The sequence below is a fragment of the Erythrolamprus reginae genome, chromosome 6, assembly GCF_031021105.1.
Source record: "Erythrolamprus reginae isolate rEryReg1 chromosome 6, rEryReg1.hap1, whole genome shotgun sequence".
In the NCBI taxonomy this organism is placed as follows: Eukaryota; Metazoa; Chordata; class Lepidosauria; order Squamata; family Dipsadidae; genus Erythrolamprus; species Erythrolamprus reginae.
The window spans coordinates 6658838-6676380 of record NC_091955.1 but is presented as its reverse complement, the minus strand read 5'-3'; the positions used below and the strand labels follow the sequence as shown (position 1 = coordinate 6676380).

The 17543-nt window shown below is 43.5% G+C and overlaps 1 protein-coding gene across 5 annotated transcripts in view; it reads right to left on the bottom strand.

The window, feature by feature from the left end:
- The window catches only part of SRPK2 (SRSF protein kinase 2), a 124724-nt gene that overhangs the window by 43656 nt on the left and 63525 nt on the right, over nt 1–17543 (bottom strand). For all 5 annotated transcript variants that reach the window (XM_070755115.1, XM_070755116.1, XM_070755117.1 and 2 more), the window contains 3 exons: nt 5722–5873; nt 812–920; nt 120–207 (listed from right to left, as the gene is read on the bottom strand). In XM_070755115.1, coding sequence (XP_070611216.1) covers nt 120–207; nt 812–920; nt 5722–5873 — 349 coding nt within the window. The remainder of the gene's footprint in view (nt 1–119; nt 208–811; nt 921–5721; nt 5874–17543) is intronic.

Here is a 17543-nt window from a genome sequence, read left to right as displayed (position 1 = left end):
CAATGCAGATTTGAAAAGACCTTGCGGCTTTAAAACAGCGTCCCTTATTCCTAAATGAGCCGCAAAATTACCCGCATCTGTAGAAAGCACAATTCATGGGAGGTTGTGTAGATACTTACACATTTCAGCAATTTTATTTCATCCAAGGCTGTCTCTGTATAATGTTGAGCGCTTTTGACAACTTTCATGGCGACAAACCGTTTCCCCCTTTAAAAATAATAGTTTGAAAGAAAAATTATCAATGCTGTAACTTTCTCTCTCTCTCTCTCTCTCTTTCTGTCTCTCTCTTTCTTTCTTTCTTTCTCTCTCTCTTTCTGTCTCTCTCTTTCTCTCTCTCTCTTCTTTCTCTCTCTCTTTCTTTCTCTCTCTCTCTGTTTCTTTCTCTCTTTCTCCCTCTCTTTCTCTCTCTCTCTCTCTTTCTTTCTCTCTCTCTCTTTCTCTCTCCTTCTCTTCTTCCTCCTCCTCCTCATCTTCTTCTCCTTCTCCTCTTCTTCCTCCTCCTCCTCCTCCCACCCAAATTCCGAGCTTTTATTTCTTTCCTAATGGGTTTGCACACATTATTTGCTTTTACATTGATTTCTATGGGAAAAATTGTTTCTACTTACAACTTTTCTACTTAAGAACCTGGTAATGGAACGAATTAAGTTCGTAAGTAGAGGTACCGCTGTATCTGATCATCTACCTATCTAATCAACTGTCCATCTCTCTGCCTGATAGTCTTGTCTGCCTGTCTGTCCAGCTATCTGTCCATCCATTCATCCGTCCGTCCACCCGGTAAAAATAGGATGCAAAGAGAAAGAACATATCTTACTGCATGTCCCAGCATAGCCAGACGGTAGAGAAGTGACCCCATCCTAATTTTCTGATAACGTGGTATCGACCGTTGAAAAGATCTCCAATTTTCACTGGATGGTAGCCACCTTTCCAAAGACAAAAGGATATCATTAAGGATGTAATTTAATTTGTAGTGTTTTACTTATGTACGCAGGAAGGGATCTTAATATCGCCAGCTACCTGCAGAATTGCAACTGTGAAACCTCTCAGTTGGGAATAGATCATTTTGATCCTTCAAACGTCATTGAAATTTCATTCCCAGCAGGCTCTCCAACGTAGCCAATGGGATTTGGAGAGATCAAAAATAATGGGGGAGCCCGTAACTTGCTCGTCCCTGATCTAAATTCTCTGCGACAACCATGAAGAAGATACCCGGGATAATTACAGCAAAGTCGTGAAGGGCTTACTTTCTGAATCTGAAAGACTTCCTGTCGTAATTTTAAAAAAGGAAAACCGGTTACTTCAAAAGCCAGCTGGAAATCGCAAAGTATAAAAAATATAAAGGAAAAGTATGAAGAGGGTCACTAAAACATGAAAAACACCTGCATGATAGCGATAGCAATAGCATTCATTCATTCACTCACTCACTCACTCACTCACTCACTTACTTATTTATTGGATTTGTATGCCGCCCCTCTCCACAGACTCGGGGCGGCTAACAACAGTAACAAAACAGTATAATCCAATACTAAAAAACAGTTAAAACCCATTATATAAAAACCAAACATACATACATACATACCATGCATAGAATTTTAAAAGCCTAGGGGGAGAGTGTATCTCAATTCCCCCATGCCTGACGGCAGAGGTGGGTTTTAAGCAGCTTACGAAAGGCAAGGAGGGTGGGGGCAATTCTAATCTCTGGGGGGAGTTGGTTCCAGAGGGTCGGGGCTGCCACAGAGAAGGCTCTTCCCCTGGGTCTCGCCAAATGACATTGTTTGGTTGACGGGACCCGGAGAAAACCCACTCTGTGGGACCTAACTGGTCGCTGGGATTCGTGCAGCAGAAGGCGGTCCCTGAGATAATCTGGCCCGGTGCCATGAAGGGCTTTATAGGTCATAACCAACACTTTGAAGTGTGACCGGAAACTGATCGGCAACCAATGCAGACTGCAGAGTGTTGGTGTAACATGGGCATATTTGGGAAAGCCCATGATTGCTCTCGCAGCTGCATTCTGCACGATCTGAAGTTTCCGAACACTCTTCAAAGGTAGCCCCATGTAGAGAGTGTTACAGTAGTCGAGCCTCGAGGTGATGAGGGCATGAGCGACTGTGAGCAGTGACTCCCAGTCCAAATAGTGCCGCAACTGGTGCACCAGGCGAACCTGGGCGAACGCCCCCCTCGCCACAGCTGAAAGATGTTTCTCTAATGTGAGCTGTGGATCGAGGACTTATATACCGCTCCACAATGCTTTTACAACTCTCTCTAAGCAATTTACAGAGAGTCAACCTATTTCCCCCAACAATCTGGGTCCTTATTTTACCGTTCTTGGAAGGATGGAAGGCTGAGTCAACCTTGAGCCTACTGAGATTCGATCTGCCAAACTGCTGGCAGTCGGAGATCAGCAGAAGTAGCTTGCAGTACTGCACTCTACCCACTACACCACCGAGGCAGTGCGTTTTCAAAAATGCATTTTAAAGTTAGAAGATTATCCAGAGTAGGGGTCCTGGCATATTCTAGCATAGGTGGCTAGAGAATTCTGGGAGTTAAAGTCCACAAGTTGCCAACTTTGAAGACTTTGGATCCAGAGTATTTAGTTTTTCTTTCTTTCTTTCTTTCTTTCTTTCCTTTTTTCTTTCTTTTTTCCCTATCCTTTTCTCTCTCTCTCTCTCTCTTACTCTCTCTCTCTCCTTCCTTCCTTCCTTCTTTCTCTTTCTCTCTCTCTTACTTTCTCTCCTTCCTTCCTTCTTTTTTTCTTTCTTTCTCTCTCTCTTTCTCTGTCTTACTCTCTCTCCTTTCTTTCTTTCTTTCTCTCTCTCTTTCTTTCTCTCTCTCTCTCTCTCTCTCACTCTTCCTTCCTTCTTTCTTTCTTTCTTTCTCTTTCTCTCTCCCTTACTCTCACTCCTTCCTTCCTTCTCTCTCTCTCTCACTCTCTCTCCTTACTTCCTTCTTTCTTTTTTTCTTTCTTTCTGTTAGAGAAGCTCCACTAGTGACATAAACTGTCAATTCCTCTTACAATACAGATAAGCCTCGAGGGAGACTACGAAAGGAAGGATCTGTCCAAAATTTATCTGGGTAGAGCAGTTTCAATCTGCCTGTCAAGAAGGATTAATATATATATATATATGCAAGGCAAAACATGAAGACCGATAACCGCAGAAAAGTGAGTGTTGACATTTGGAGGTACTGATTTAGTGTCAGCAATCAAAATGCAAGAGGATGGGATGGGAAGGGATGGGATGGGAAGGGATGGGATGGGAAGGGAAGGGAGGGAAGGGAAGGGAAGGGAAGAATGGAAAGAATATAGAGTAGAGTACATAGGGGTAGAGCGGGGCGGGACGAGGCAGGGCAGGAGAATAGAATGGAACGAAACAGAACGGAATAGAACAAAATGAAACAAAACAGAACAAAACAGAACAAAACAGAACAAAACAGAACAGAACAGAACAAAACAGAACAAAACAGAACAAAACAGAACAAAACAGAACAAAACAGAACAAAACAGAACAGAACAGAACGAAACAAAACAAAACAAAGCAAAACAAAGCAAAACAAAGCAAAACAAATTATATTTGACAAATGTAATTAGACACACAAGGAATTTGTTTCCGGTGCATAAGCTCTCAGTATACATACAAGCAATAAATGGTAAAATAATGACCGTAATCATAAGATACAATTGATAAATCATAATATACCAATAGGTGAAGGTAGTAGTAGGAAAGAGGAGAAAGATAAGGAGATGAGAAGAAGAACAGCAGTAATAGCAAATAGGGTCTTTGGGGAAAATCTATTTAAATACATAAGTAAACATGGCTGGCTGTTATTAATTTACCAGTGCAACCATTTTTAAAAGTCTGCACCCACTAATATGACCCTTTCTGTATATTTATGTAGAGTTTTGACGCACGCTGTTCTGACATAACGTCAACCGAGCGGCGATTAAAAGAATGAAACCGGCCAACCTTCTTTCAACATTTAACGAGCCGACATTCTGAATGGTAAAAAAAATAAAAATGTTAAGAAACGATTAGCGCCTGACCCTCCGTATGAATTCTGTTGCTCTTTACAAAAAGAGCTGTTTTGTGACGGAGGGCCGCAAAGCACAGAATGAAAATGTTTCACATAATGACTGACTGGTTTTGAAAGGAACGTAGCGGAGATGGTTCCTTTCAAATCAACCTCCTGAATGTGCCGTTATTTTAAGCTGGCAAATGAACGAGAAATTCTTGCTTTTGTTAACTCGATGAATAGGAGACATCACCAGAGTAAAAGAAAAAGCTAAAGGAAAAAGAAGTCTAGCCTACCAAGCACATACACACACACACACACACAAAAAAATCTAGTTGCACCTGTGGCCCACAAACTCTATTGGACTTTTCCAACTGTTCTGGTGTAGTGGGCACATCTGGATGGCTGTTTATGTATTTATTTACCGATAAAGGAGACTGCCATATTTTTTGGAGTATAAGACGTACCGGAATATAAGACACACTTTAGTTTTTGGGAAGAAAATTGGGGATAGAATCTGCTTACCAGGTATTCATCTGGTTAGTGTCCTTAGCCAGCACATTATTTTATCCCCTGGCTAGGATAGGGCTTAAAAAAAATATTCGGAGAGAGTAACAGTGAAAGAGCTTGCAAGCCAGTAAGAGCTGGGAACATTGTGAGCACCTGGTTAGGGTGGAAAGAAACATTCTGAGCAAGTAGACCAATGGCAAAAACTTGGCAAAAACTTAGGGCTTGGAAAACATTCTTCGCAGAGAGTAACAATGAAAGAGCTTGCAAGACAGTAAGAGCTAGGAACATCATTAGCACCTGGAAAGAAACATTCAGAGCATGGAAAAAACTTGGCAAAAACTTAGGGCTTGGAAAACATTTTTCCCAGAGAGTAACAATGAAAGAGCTTGCAAGCCAGTAAGAACTGGGAACATTGTTAGCACCTGGAAAGAAACATTCAGGGCAAGTAGAGCAATGGAAAAGGAAAAAACTTGGGAAAAACTTAGGGCTTGGAAAACATTCTTTGCAGAGAGTAACAATGGAAGAGTTTGCAAGGTGGTAAGAGATGAGAACACTGTTAGTACCTGGTTAGGGCCGGAAAGTTACATTCAGAGCAAGTGAAGCAATGAAAAAAAAACCACCTACAAAGGCAGGGCTTGGAAAACATTCTTCGCAGAGAGTAACAATGAGAGAGCTTGCAAGCGGGTAAGAGCTGGGAACGTTCGTTAGCACCTGATTAGGGCTGGAAATAAACATATGGAGCAAGTTAGACCAATGGGTTGGGGGGAACCTGCAAAGACTTAGGGCTTGGAAAACATTCTTTGCAGAGAGAAACAATGAAAGAGCCTGCAAGGTAAGAGCTGGGAAGACCGTTAGCACCTAGTTACGGCTGAAAAAAAGCTACATTCAGAGTATAAGGACCCACCAAATTATCAGCCTCTTTTAGGGAGGAAAAAGGCGTGTCTTATACTCTGAAAAATACGGTATTCATCTCCCCTGCCAAACAGACTTATTAGCCTGCTGCGAGAGAGAAACTTTTTCCAGGGGCTGCTGGCACTCCAAATAAAGGACTCCTTGCTTCAACTACAGGAGGTCTACCGTGTTTGTGGACAGGTTCGCTGAATCCTGTCCTGATTTGGGATAACCATGACCTGAGTGATTAAGGCTCTCCGCAGAGATCGAAGCATCCAGTTCCAACATTAATCTCTTTTATTTGCACCAACTAACCTTTGCAATAATCTGCAGGGTCTTCTTGCTCTTCATCGTCGGATCCCAGAATTTCTTCCTCTGGTTCTGGCGGCGTCGGTTCCGGCAACGGTGGTGGAGGAGGAGGCGGCGGCGGCGGCGGTGCAGAGGGAACTTTTTGTTGAGGCTCTGGCCTGCAAAGGAAATATATGTATAGATGGCTCACATTCTATTTGGCGGTTGCCTTTATTCATTCATTCATTCATTCATTCATTCATTCATTCATTCATTTAATTTTATTATTTTATTCATTTCATTTCATTTCCATTTATTTCATTTTATTTCAATTTATTTTATTAATTTAATTCAATTCAATTCAATTCAATTCAATTCAATTTAATTAGACTTCTATGCCGCCCAATCCCAAAGCACTCAGGGCGGCTTACAACAATAAAAGAATTGCAAAACAAAAAGAAGTCAAAAATATTATCTAATCTCTAAAAATCCTAATAAAACCAGTATAAAATGGACATAACAACATGTATACACACCAATCTAACACATTTCATATATGTGGCCAGGGACGTTGTTAATATCAGAACCCCCCAGGACTGCCGGCATAGTCAGGTCTTTGTGGCCTTACGAAAAACCAAGCAGGGTGGGGGCAGTGCGGATGTCGGGAGTTGATTCCATAGAGCCGGGGCGGCAACAGAGAAGGCCCTGCTCCGAAGTCCAGCCAACCTACATTGCTTAGTTGATGGGACCTGGAGGTGTGCTCTAATTGGCCTCTGGGAGATTTATGGCAGGAGACGGTTCCGTAAATAGTCTGATCCTAAGCCATATAGGGCTTTACAGGTGATAAACAACACCTTGAATTGTGCCCAGAAGCTAATAGGAAGCCAGTACAGCTCACAGAGTATAGATGTTATACTATACAGTGATACCTTGTCTTACAAACTTAATTGGTTCCGGGATGAGGTTCTTAAGGTGAAAAGTTTGTAAGATGAAACAATGTTTCCCATAGGAATCAATGGAAAAGCGATTAATGTGTGCAAGCCCAAAGTTCACCCTTTTTGCCAGCCGAAGCGCCCGTTTTTGTGCTGCTGGGATTCCCCTGAGGCTCCCCTCCATGGGAAACCCCACCTCTGGACTTCTGTGTTTTTGCGATGCTGCAAGGGAATCCCAGCAGGGGAATCCCAGCATCGCAAAAATGAGCTCTTTGCTGGCAAAGGAAGTCTGGAGCTGGGGTTTCCCAGTGAAGGGAGCATCAGTAAAATCGCAGCATTGCAAAAACACCGAAGTCCTCGAAACCCCATCTCCGGACCTCTGTGTTTTCGTGATGCTGCGATTTCACTGAGACTCCCCTCGCTGGGAAACTCCACCTCCAAACTTCCGTTGCCAGCGAAGCGCCCGTTTTTGCGCTGCTGGGATTCCCCTGCTGGGATTCCCTTGCAGCATCACAAAAACATGGAAGTCCGGAGGTGGGGTTTCCCATGGAGGAGAGCCTAAGGGGAATCCCAGCAGCACAAAAACAGGTGCTTTGCTGGCAACGGAAGTCTGGAGGCGGGGCATCCCAGCGACGGCGGTGGGTTTGTAAGGTGAAAATAGTTTGTAAGAAGAGGCAAAAAAATCTTAAACCCTGGGTTTGTATCTCAAAAAGTTTGTTTGACGAGGCGTTTGTAAGAAGAGGTATCACTGTACATGACAACTCACGCTCCTGCACTCTGGACAATTTGGAGTCTCCGAACTCTCTTCAAGGGTAGCCCCATGTATAGCGTGTTGCTATAGGTGATGAGGGCCTGAGCGACTGGACGTAGACCCTACAGGTCTAAATAGAGTTGCAACTGGTACACCAGGCAAAACTGGGCAAAGGTCCCCCGGCCACAGCCGAGAGATAGTGTTCAAGGTTCAGCTGTGGATCCAGGAGGACACCCAAGTTGTGAACCCTATCTGAGGGGGTTAGGGTTTCACCCCCCATGACGATGGCCGGACAGGTTGAATAGTCCTCAGGAAGAAATGCCCACAGCCACCCAGGTCTTGTCTGAGTTGAGCTTGAACCTGTTGGCCCCCATCCAGACTCATCACCAATTCACTAAATTGGCATTGGAATTGCCCTCTTGAGCTCTGTTTTCACTGTTAGAGGGCTGCAGGAGGCTGTCAAGGCCGAAAACAGAGCCAGGAAGGCTGTGCGTAGCCCTCTTGAGCTCTGTTTTCACTGTTAGAGGGCTGCAGGAGGCTGCCAAGGCCGAAAACAGAGCCAGGAAGGCCGTGCGTAGCCCTCTTGAGCTCTGTTTTCACTGTTAGAGGGCTGCAGGAGGCTGTCAAGGCAGAAAACAGAGCCAGGAAGGCCATGCGTAGCCTTCCTGAGCTCTGTTTTCACTGTTAGAGGACTGCAGGAGGCCATCATGGCTGAAAACAGAACCAGGAAGGCCGTGCGTAGCTCTCCTGAGCTGTTTTCACTGTTACAGGGCTGCAGAAGGCCATCATGGCTGAAAACAGAGCCCAGGCAGGCCTCCTGTGGCCCTCACGAGCTCCATTTTCACTGGCAGAGGCACCATGGGGCGGTCCTTCACTGTTTCCAGGGCGGACCATGCAGGCCAGATCTAAGCACCCTATGGACCACAATCAGCCCACAGGCCTTAAGTTTGACACCCCTGGGGTAGATTGTAGGGGTGATACCGCAATATATACCCGAGTCTATGGAGAGGGGCGGCATACAAATCTAATAAATAAATAAATAAATAATTTGATCACATTTTATTTCTCTACATATTAAAATATTGTTTTTTATTGCAATTTCATTCCAATTTTATTCCAATTTCATTCCAATTTCTGGAATGGGCTACCCCCCCGGAGATTCGTATTGCCCCCACCCTCCTCGCCTTCCGCAAGAATCTGAAAACTTATTTATGCCGCCAGGCTTGGGGTCATTAGACCCTAGCCTCTGGCCATTGAGTATGTGCTATGTTTGTGGTCTAAATCTGAATCAATGATTTTTAATGTTTTAGCCTTTTTAAAATGGTTTTAGATTCGTTATTATATTAATTGGATTTCAGATGTTTTATGGTATACGGAGAGGGGCGGCATACAAATCCAATAAATAAATAAATAAATAATTTTTTAAAAAAAAAAATGTTGTGAGCTGCCCCAAGTCCACGGAGAAGAGCGGCATACAAGTCCAATTAATAAATAATAAAAAATAAATAAAATTGTATCAGATTTTAATAACTTGTGTCTAGAACTCTGAATTTTGGTATGGCCCAAGGGCTAACCAATAAAGTATAACTAACTAACTATGAACCTGCGTATATTCAGAAGATATGCTTGAGCAAATTTCCGAGACCTTAAGTCTTTTCTTAGCTTTTCATGCAAACATTCTTTACGAAAAAGGATAATTGATTCCGCGTGGGCGGCAGAAATGAATCTGTAAATGTTATGGAAGGATTTTTAAAAAGAAAACAACAGCGGGTTGATACGTAGGATTTAAAGCGCATATATAAAATGAGATTAAAAGATGGGGGAAACCCGCTATAGCTCTGCTCTTTATCTGGTCAGTATAAACCAGTAATGAAATACAATTTTTTTAAACTATCGGTTCTGTGGGCGTGATGTGGTTTGGTGGGTGTGGCAGGGGAAAAGGATACAGTGGAACCTCTACCTACAAACGCCTCTACTTACGAACCTTTCTAGATAAGAACCGAATGTTCATGATTTTTTTGCCTCTTCTCAGGAACCATTTTCCACTTGCAAACCCAAGCCTCCAAAACTGTAACCGGAAAAGGCAGGGAGAAGTCTCCGTGGGGCTTCTCTAGGAATCTCCTGGGAGGAAACAGGGCCGGACAAGGCAGGGAGAAGCCTCCGTGGGGCCTCTCTAGGAATCTCCTGGGAGAAAACAGGGCTGGAAAAGGCAGGGAGAAGCCTCCGTGGGGCCTCTCTAGGAATCGCCTGGGAGGAAAAAGGGCTGGAAAAGGTGGGGAGAAGCCTCCGTGGGGCCTCTCTAGGAATCTCCTGGGAGGAAACAGGGCTGGAAAAGGCAGGGAGAAGCCTCCATGGTGCCTCTCTAGGAATCTCCTGGGAGAAAACAGGGCTGGAAAAGGCAGGGAGAAGCCTCCGTGGGGCCTCTCTAGGAATCTCCTGGGAGAAAACAGGGCTGGAAAAGGCAGGGAGAAGCCTCCATGGTGCCTCTCTAGGAATTTCCTGGGAGGAAAAAGGGCCGGAAAAGGTGGGGAGAAGCCTCCGTGGGGCCTCTCTAGGAATTTCCTGGGAGGAAACAGGGCCTCCACCCGCCCTGTGGTTTCCCCAACTGCACGCATTATTTGCTTTTACATTGATTCCTATGGGAAAAATTGCTTCTTCTTACAAACATTTCTACTTAAAACCTGGTCACGGAATGAATTAAGTTTCTAAGCAGAAGTACCACTGTAGTTTTCATTGTTTTGCTTAATCTATAGAGAGTCCTTACAAGAGTTCATTTAGTGTGAGTTCTAAGTTGCAAAAACACTTTAAAAAATAGCAGTATCAAAAGCATTTAGACTTATATACCGCATCATAGTGCTTTTTACAGACCTGTCTAAGCAGTTTACCAAATCAGCCTCTTGCCCCCAAAAATCTGGGTCCTTGTTTGACCCACCTCACAAGGATGGAAGGCTGAGTCAACCTGGAGCTGGTGGTGAGATTTGAACTGCTGAACTACAGCTAGGAGTTAGCTTAAGTAGCCTGCAGTGCTGCACTCTAACCACTGCACCAACCCGGCTCTTTAAAAGTGACATTTTTCATACTTACGACCGATGTGGCGTGATCTAAATGCTCGGCAATAGTGATGGGCGAACCCAACAGTGTTCGGGTTCGGCAACTTCGGCCGAATTTTATGCAAAATTCGGCCGAACCCGAAACGAACCCGAACGGGGAATCCCTCCCATGAAGAGATTCCAGGGGCGGAGCTTTGACGTCACTGGCAGGTTGCTAAGGACGCTAAGGTGATCACTTCCTGGATTCCATGGAATCCAGGAAGTGATGACCTTGGCATCCTTAGCAACCTGCCAGTGACATCAAAGCTTCAAATGCCGAACACGACCCCAAACTTTGCCCAAAGTTTGGAAAAATTTCGGGTTTGTGTTCGGCATACCGAACACCGCAAAATTCGGTACGGACACGAATTGTGCAGGTTCAGTTCGGCCATCTCTACTCGACAACTGTCTCATAATGACGAGTTGCCATAATTATGACGAGTCTGCGGAGAGAGGCGGCATACAAATCTAATTAATAATAATAATAATAATAATAATATCCTGCGGTCACGTGGTCACTTTTTGAGACCAAAATCAGATTCATAGAAACATAGAAACATAGAAGTCTGACGGCAGAAAAAGACCTCATGGTCCATCTGGTCTGCCCTTATACTATTTTCTGTATTTTATCTTAGGATGGATATATGTTTATCCCAGGCATGTTTAAATTCAGTTACTGTGGATTTATCTACCACATCTGCTGGAAGTTTGTTCCAAGGATCTACTACTCTTTCAGTAAAATCATATTTTCTCATGTTGCTTTTGATCTTTCCCCCAACTAACTTCAGATTGTGTCCCCTTGTTCTTGTGTTCACTTTCCTATTAAAAACACTTCCCTCCTGGACCTCATTTAACCCTTTAACATATTTAAATGTTTCGATCCTGTCCCCCCTTTTCCTTCTGTCCTCCAGACTATACAAATTGAGTTCATGAAGTCTTTCCTGATACGTTTTATGCTTCAGACCTTCCACCATTCTTGTAGCCCGTCTCTGGACCCGTTCAATTTTGTCAATATCTTTTTGTAGGTGAGATTCACTTCACAATGATATTACTAGCTAAATAACCACAATTCTTTAACCATAGTCGCAAGACTGTAAAGGTTGCAAACCCTGTGGCTTAGCACCAAAACTGTGGGACCAATTATCGTAAAGCGAGGACTGCCTGAAATTGATCGCACAAATTTATCTTTCGATTCCAAAACCGTGTCTTTGATTTTGAGCAACTCCCCCCCCCCAAAAAATCCCTTTTTTTCTCCTTTCTTCCTTTCTGCACAAAAAAAATAAAAGAGCAATATCAGAATTTTTTAAAAAAAATGGAACTTACATTTCCTACTATGCTGCAGCGTTGCTATGGCAACTGGCTTAGATGTCTATTCATATCACCAAGCGCCCGTGACAACTTTGGGTGCAGTAAATGAAACATTGGCTCTAAGTCTTTCTTTCAACCAGGGGGAAAAAAATTACTTATAGAAAGCTTCTAAATGAAGGTTCTGCTTAAGGGGACATTTTGGAGCTAGAAAAATAAATCATTTTATTTTAAATAGTACATCCATTTAGTTTGCTGCAAACACGCACTAACACAAAACCAAGATTTTTTCCCTCTGAAATATCTGGTATCGTTGCTGAAAATAAATAACGATGTTAATTGCGTGTTGCTGCAAATACAATTGCAGTAACATATATAACTCTGCATGTCAAACTAATACAATGCTTTATTTATACTATATTTTGGTAAGATCACACTTGGAATACAGTGTTCCCTCGATTTTCGCGGGTTCGAACTTCGCGAATAGCCTATACCACGGTTTTTCAAAAAATATTAATTAAAAAATACTTCGCGGGTTTTTTCTATACCACGTTTTTTCCCGCCCGATGATGTCATACATCATCACCCAACTAATAATTTTTGCAAATAAATAACAAAAAAAATATTGTTAATAAATAATTATGTTTATAAATATCAGGATCACTAAGTGTCTTATTCAATGGTATCAGTAAATAATGGTGAGTAAATTCTACAGAGGAATCATTGAGTCTGTCATCTGCACCTCTATCACTGTCTGGTTTGGTGCTGCAACCCAACAGGATCGACACAGACTTCAGAGGAGAATCAGAACTGCAGAAAAAACAATGGCTGCCAACCTGCCTTCCATTGAGGACCTGTAGACTGCATGAGTCAAAAAGAGGATGGGGAAAATATTTACTGACCCCTCACATCCTGGACACAAATTGTTTCAACTCCTACCCTCAAATCGTCGCTACAGAGCACTGCACACCAAGACAACTAGACACAAGAACAGTTTTTTCCCGAACGCCATCACTCTATTAAACAAATACTTCCCTCAACACTGTCAGACTTTCTACTAAATCTGCGCTTCTATTCTACTAGTTTTTCTCATCATTCCTTTCACCCATTTCCTCCCATGTTGACTGTATGACTGTCACTTGTTGCTTATATCCTAAGATTTTTATTAATATTGCTTCTCCATTGCTTATTTGACCCCTATGACAATCATTAAGTGTTGTACCACATGATTCTTGACAAATGTATATTTTATTTTATGTATGCTGAGAGCATATGCACCAAGACAAATTCCTTGTGTGTCCAATCACACTTGGCCAATAAAAATTCTATTCTATTCTATTCTAAATGGCTGTTAAGGGAATGGGAAATTGTAATTTAGGGGTTTAAAGTGTTAAGGGATGGCTTGTGATACTGTTCATAGCCAAAAATGGTATATTTACTTCCGCATCTTTACTTCGCGGAAATTCGATTTTCGCGGGCGGTCTTGGAACGCATCCCCTGCGAAAATCGAGGGAACACTGTACTGCAAGTGTGCAATGAATACTGCATCCAGTTTTGGTCACTGTGATATAAAAATGATGTTGAGCCTCTAGAACAGTGGTTCTCAATCTGGGGGTCGGGACCCCTTTGGGGGTTGAAGGACCGTTTCGCAGGGGTCTCCTAAAATCATGAGAAAAGTGGAAATTCCCCACGGTGTTAGGAACTAAAGCTTCTATTCTGGCGCCTTGGAACATATTTTTACAATCCGACCAATCAGGCATTTACAGTGGGCGTGTCCCTCTGACATTCCTGCCAATCAGCTTAAAGCTCTGTTGCGAGAATTGGCGCTAGACGTATGGTTCAACATTGCTTTCGTGGACGCTGTGATAGATCTGGGGTTCCAGAAATGCTCCCCAAAATACCTGATTTCTGCTCTGCAAAACTCATCTGCTAGAAGCTGTCATCTCCGTCGCCTGTCCTATTGTCTCTCCTATATCTCCTATATCTTCTCTTCTATACCTATATCTTTTCTTCCATTCTCTCATTGATCCCAATCAGCTTAAAAACTCTGTTGGGAAAATTGGCGCTCGACTTATGGTTGGGGGTCACCGCAACACGAGGAACTGTAATAAGGGGTCGTCGTGGCATTAGAAAGGTTGAGAACCACTGCTCTCGAAAGAGAGCAAGGAAGAGCTGCAAAGATGATTAGGGGATCGGAGGAAAAAAATATACTGCTCAAAAAAATAAAAAATAAAGGGAACACTCCAAGAACACATCCTAGATCTGAATGAATGAAATATTCTCATGAAATACTTTGTTCTGTACAAAGTTGAATGTGCTGACAACAAAATGAAATTGATTGTCAATCAGTGTTGCTTCCAAAGTGGATGGTTTGTTTTCACAGAAGTTTGATTTACTTGGAGTTATATTGTGTTGTTTAAGTGTTTCCTTTATTTGTTTGAGCAGTGTACAGTGGTACCGCTACCTAAGAATGCCTCTACTTATGAACTTTTCTAGATAAGAACCGGGTGCTCACTCTCAAGAACCATTTTCCACTTACAAACCCGAGCCTCCGAAACTTTAACCAGAAAAGGCGGAGAGAAGCCTCCGTGGGGCCTCTCTAGGAAACTCCTGGGAGGAAACAGGGCCAGAAAAGGCGGGGGAAAGCCTCCATGGGGCCTCTCTAGAAATCTCCTGGGAGGAAACAGGGCCGGAAAAGGCGGGGAAAAGCCTCCGTGGGGCCTCTCTAGAAATCTCCTGGGAGGAAACAGGGCCGGAAAAGGCGGGGAGAAGCCTCCGTGGTGCCTCTCTCCTGGTTTCTAGGCCAGCACTTCAATTAGTACAACACCCCAATGCAAACACACTCTCCTTCTGGCATCGTTTAGAAAGTTATTAATATAAAATCTGTGTTAAAAATAAAGAAAAGTGCTGAGGGCAATTAAGTCATTAATGAGGAAGTTGAAAACATCTGACTGTATTTTCACGCCGTAGCAAAGCGTTAGAGAAAGTCCACCACTTCCTGCCCCCAAACTAGGACAAGTTAGGAGAACTTAAACTATGCATTCCGGACCGCCTAGCGTGCTATTTCGTAAAGGCGCGTTCAAAACCCAAAGCTTCAAAAAGACGAACCGCACTCATGAGCCAACAACATATTAAACAACTCGAATTGACCCGGAGGGACAAAATATGCAATTAGGGCAGGCACCAACAAAACCTACCCTCTGAGTAATTCCGGAATAATTTTATTAGGTGTAACCCCTTCACCTCCTGCTTCCAGTTCCAACATGCTGAAACTATTAGGATGTCTTGCTTCTGAAGCAAAGGAAATCAGCTTTTTGGGGGGGGGGGGGTAAAAGAGGAAGAGTGAGAGGGAGAGAGGGAGTGTGTGTGTGAGAGAGAGAGAAGGGAGGAAGAAAAAGAGAGAGAGAGAGAGAGAAAGAGAAAGGAAGGAACAGGAAGGAAGGAAGGAACAGGAAGGAAGGAAGGAAAAGAGAGAAAGAGAGAAAGAGGGAGAGAAAAAGAAAGGAAGAGAGGAAGAGGGAGGAAGGAAGGAGGAACAGAAAGGAAAGAAAGAAAGAAAGAAAGAGAGGGAGGGAGGGAGAAAGGAAGGAAGGAAGGAAGGAAGGAAGATGAGATTGGTATGATTGTTTTAGAATTGTTAGTTTTTTATAATAATGGGTTTTTTATATAGTTTATATTGGATTTGGATTTTATTGTTGTGAGCTGCACAATAATAACAATAATAGCAGCAACAATAATAGTAATAATAATAATGGAAGGAAGGAAGGAAGGGAGGGAGGGAGTAGCAATACCACTTAAGACTTATATACCACTTCTTGGTGCTTTACAGCCCTCACTAAGCAGTTTATAAAGTCAGTATCTTGCCCCCAATAATCTGGGTCCTCATTTTAACGACCTCGGAAGGATGGAAGGCTGAGTCAACCTTGAGCCTGGTGAAGATCGAACTCTTACCTGTGGGCAGATAGAGCCTGCAATACTGCACTCTAACCACTGCACCATCGGAAGGAAGGAAGGGAGGGAGGGAGTTGCAATAGTACTTAGACTTATATAATTAATAATAATAATAATAATAATAATAATAATAATAATAATAATAATAATGGGGCTACCTTTGAAAAGTGTTCGGAAACTTCAGATCGTGCAGAATGCAGCTGCGAGAGCAGTCATGGGCTTACCTAGGTATGCCCATGTTTCGCCATCACTCTGCAGTCTGCATTGGTTGCCGATCAATTTCCGGTCACAATCCAAAGTGTTGGTTATGACCTTTAAAGCCCTTCATGGCATTGGACCAGAATACAGTGATCCCTCGATTTTTGCGATCTCGATCTTCGCGAAACGCTACACCACGATTTTTCAGAAAATATTAATTAAAAAATACTCGATGTTTTTTTTGCTATACCACGGTTTTTCCCACCCGATGACGTCATACGTCATCACCAAGAGTCACTTCTCTGTCTCTTTCTCTTTCTTTCCTGTCATTCTCTGCTTCAATCATTTTCTCATTTCTCTTTTTTTCTCCCCTTTTTTCTCTCATTTCTCTCTCTCTTCCTCTCTCACACTCTCTTCCTCCCTCTCTCATCTCTTTCTTTCCTTCTCTCTCTTTCCTTCTCTCTCCCCCCCTCCACTTGCCCACGAGAAGAAAAAAAGCAACCTCTGCCGGGCAGCTCCCCTTGTGCCCCCGCTTTGTGCCTGCCTCTTTTGGGGATTTCTTTTTCTTTTCTTTTTTCGCCTTTGGTCTCCCATTAAGCCTGCCGCTTGGCCGCCGCCGAGGAGAAGCGCGGGGAGGGCGAGAGAGGGAGATCGTGGCATGCGAGGTCCCTGCAGAGTAGAGGGGGTGGCTGAGGCGGCAGAGGCGTAGCGGCGGCGGCGGCGGCAGGCAAGCTTGCAGCCTTGCTTCGCCTCCTTCGCTGCAATACAAACGAAGGGGTCAGACGCAGCCTCGGCGAGCCGAAGGTTTCCGCGGCTCTGACCCAGAGCAGGAAGGGCTGGTGGGGGCGGCGAATCCACCTCCCCAGCCACCGGCTCCACCATCTGCGCATGCGCAGCCATTGAAAAAAAGGGCGCGCATGCGCAGATGGTGTTTTTACTTCTGCACCACTATATCGCGAAAAATCGATTACCGCGAGAGGTCTTGGAACGTAACCCTCGCGATACTCGAGGGATCACTGTACCTCCGAGACCGCCTCCTGCCGCACGAATCCCAGCGACCGATTAGGTCCCACAGAGTGGGCCTTCTCCAGGTCCCGTCAACTAAACAATGCCGTTTGGCGGGCCCCAGGGGAAGAGCCTTCTCTGTGGTGGCCCCGACTCTCTGGAATCAACTCCCCCCGGAGATTAGAACTGCCCCTACCCTCCCTGCCTTCCGTAAAGTTCTTAAAACCCACCTTTGTCGTCAGGCACGGGGGAACTGAAACATCTCTCCCGGGCACGTACAATTTATGTATGGTATGTCTGTGTGTGTGCTTGTTAGTATATCGGGGTTCTTTTTTAAACTTTTTTTAAAATATTAAAATTTATTTGAATCTATTTGGATTTGTACGATTTGTTTATGCCTGTTGTGAGCCGCCCCGAGTTCACGGAGAGGGGCGGCATACAAATCTAAATAATAAATAGATAAATAAAAAATAAATAATAATAATAATAATAATAATAATAATAATAATAAGATTTGTATGCCGCCCCTCTCCGAAGACTCGGGGCGGCTCACAACAATAATAACAATGACAAACCCAATATTTAAAAAAACATCTAAAAACCCATCATTAAAACCAT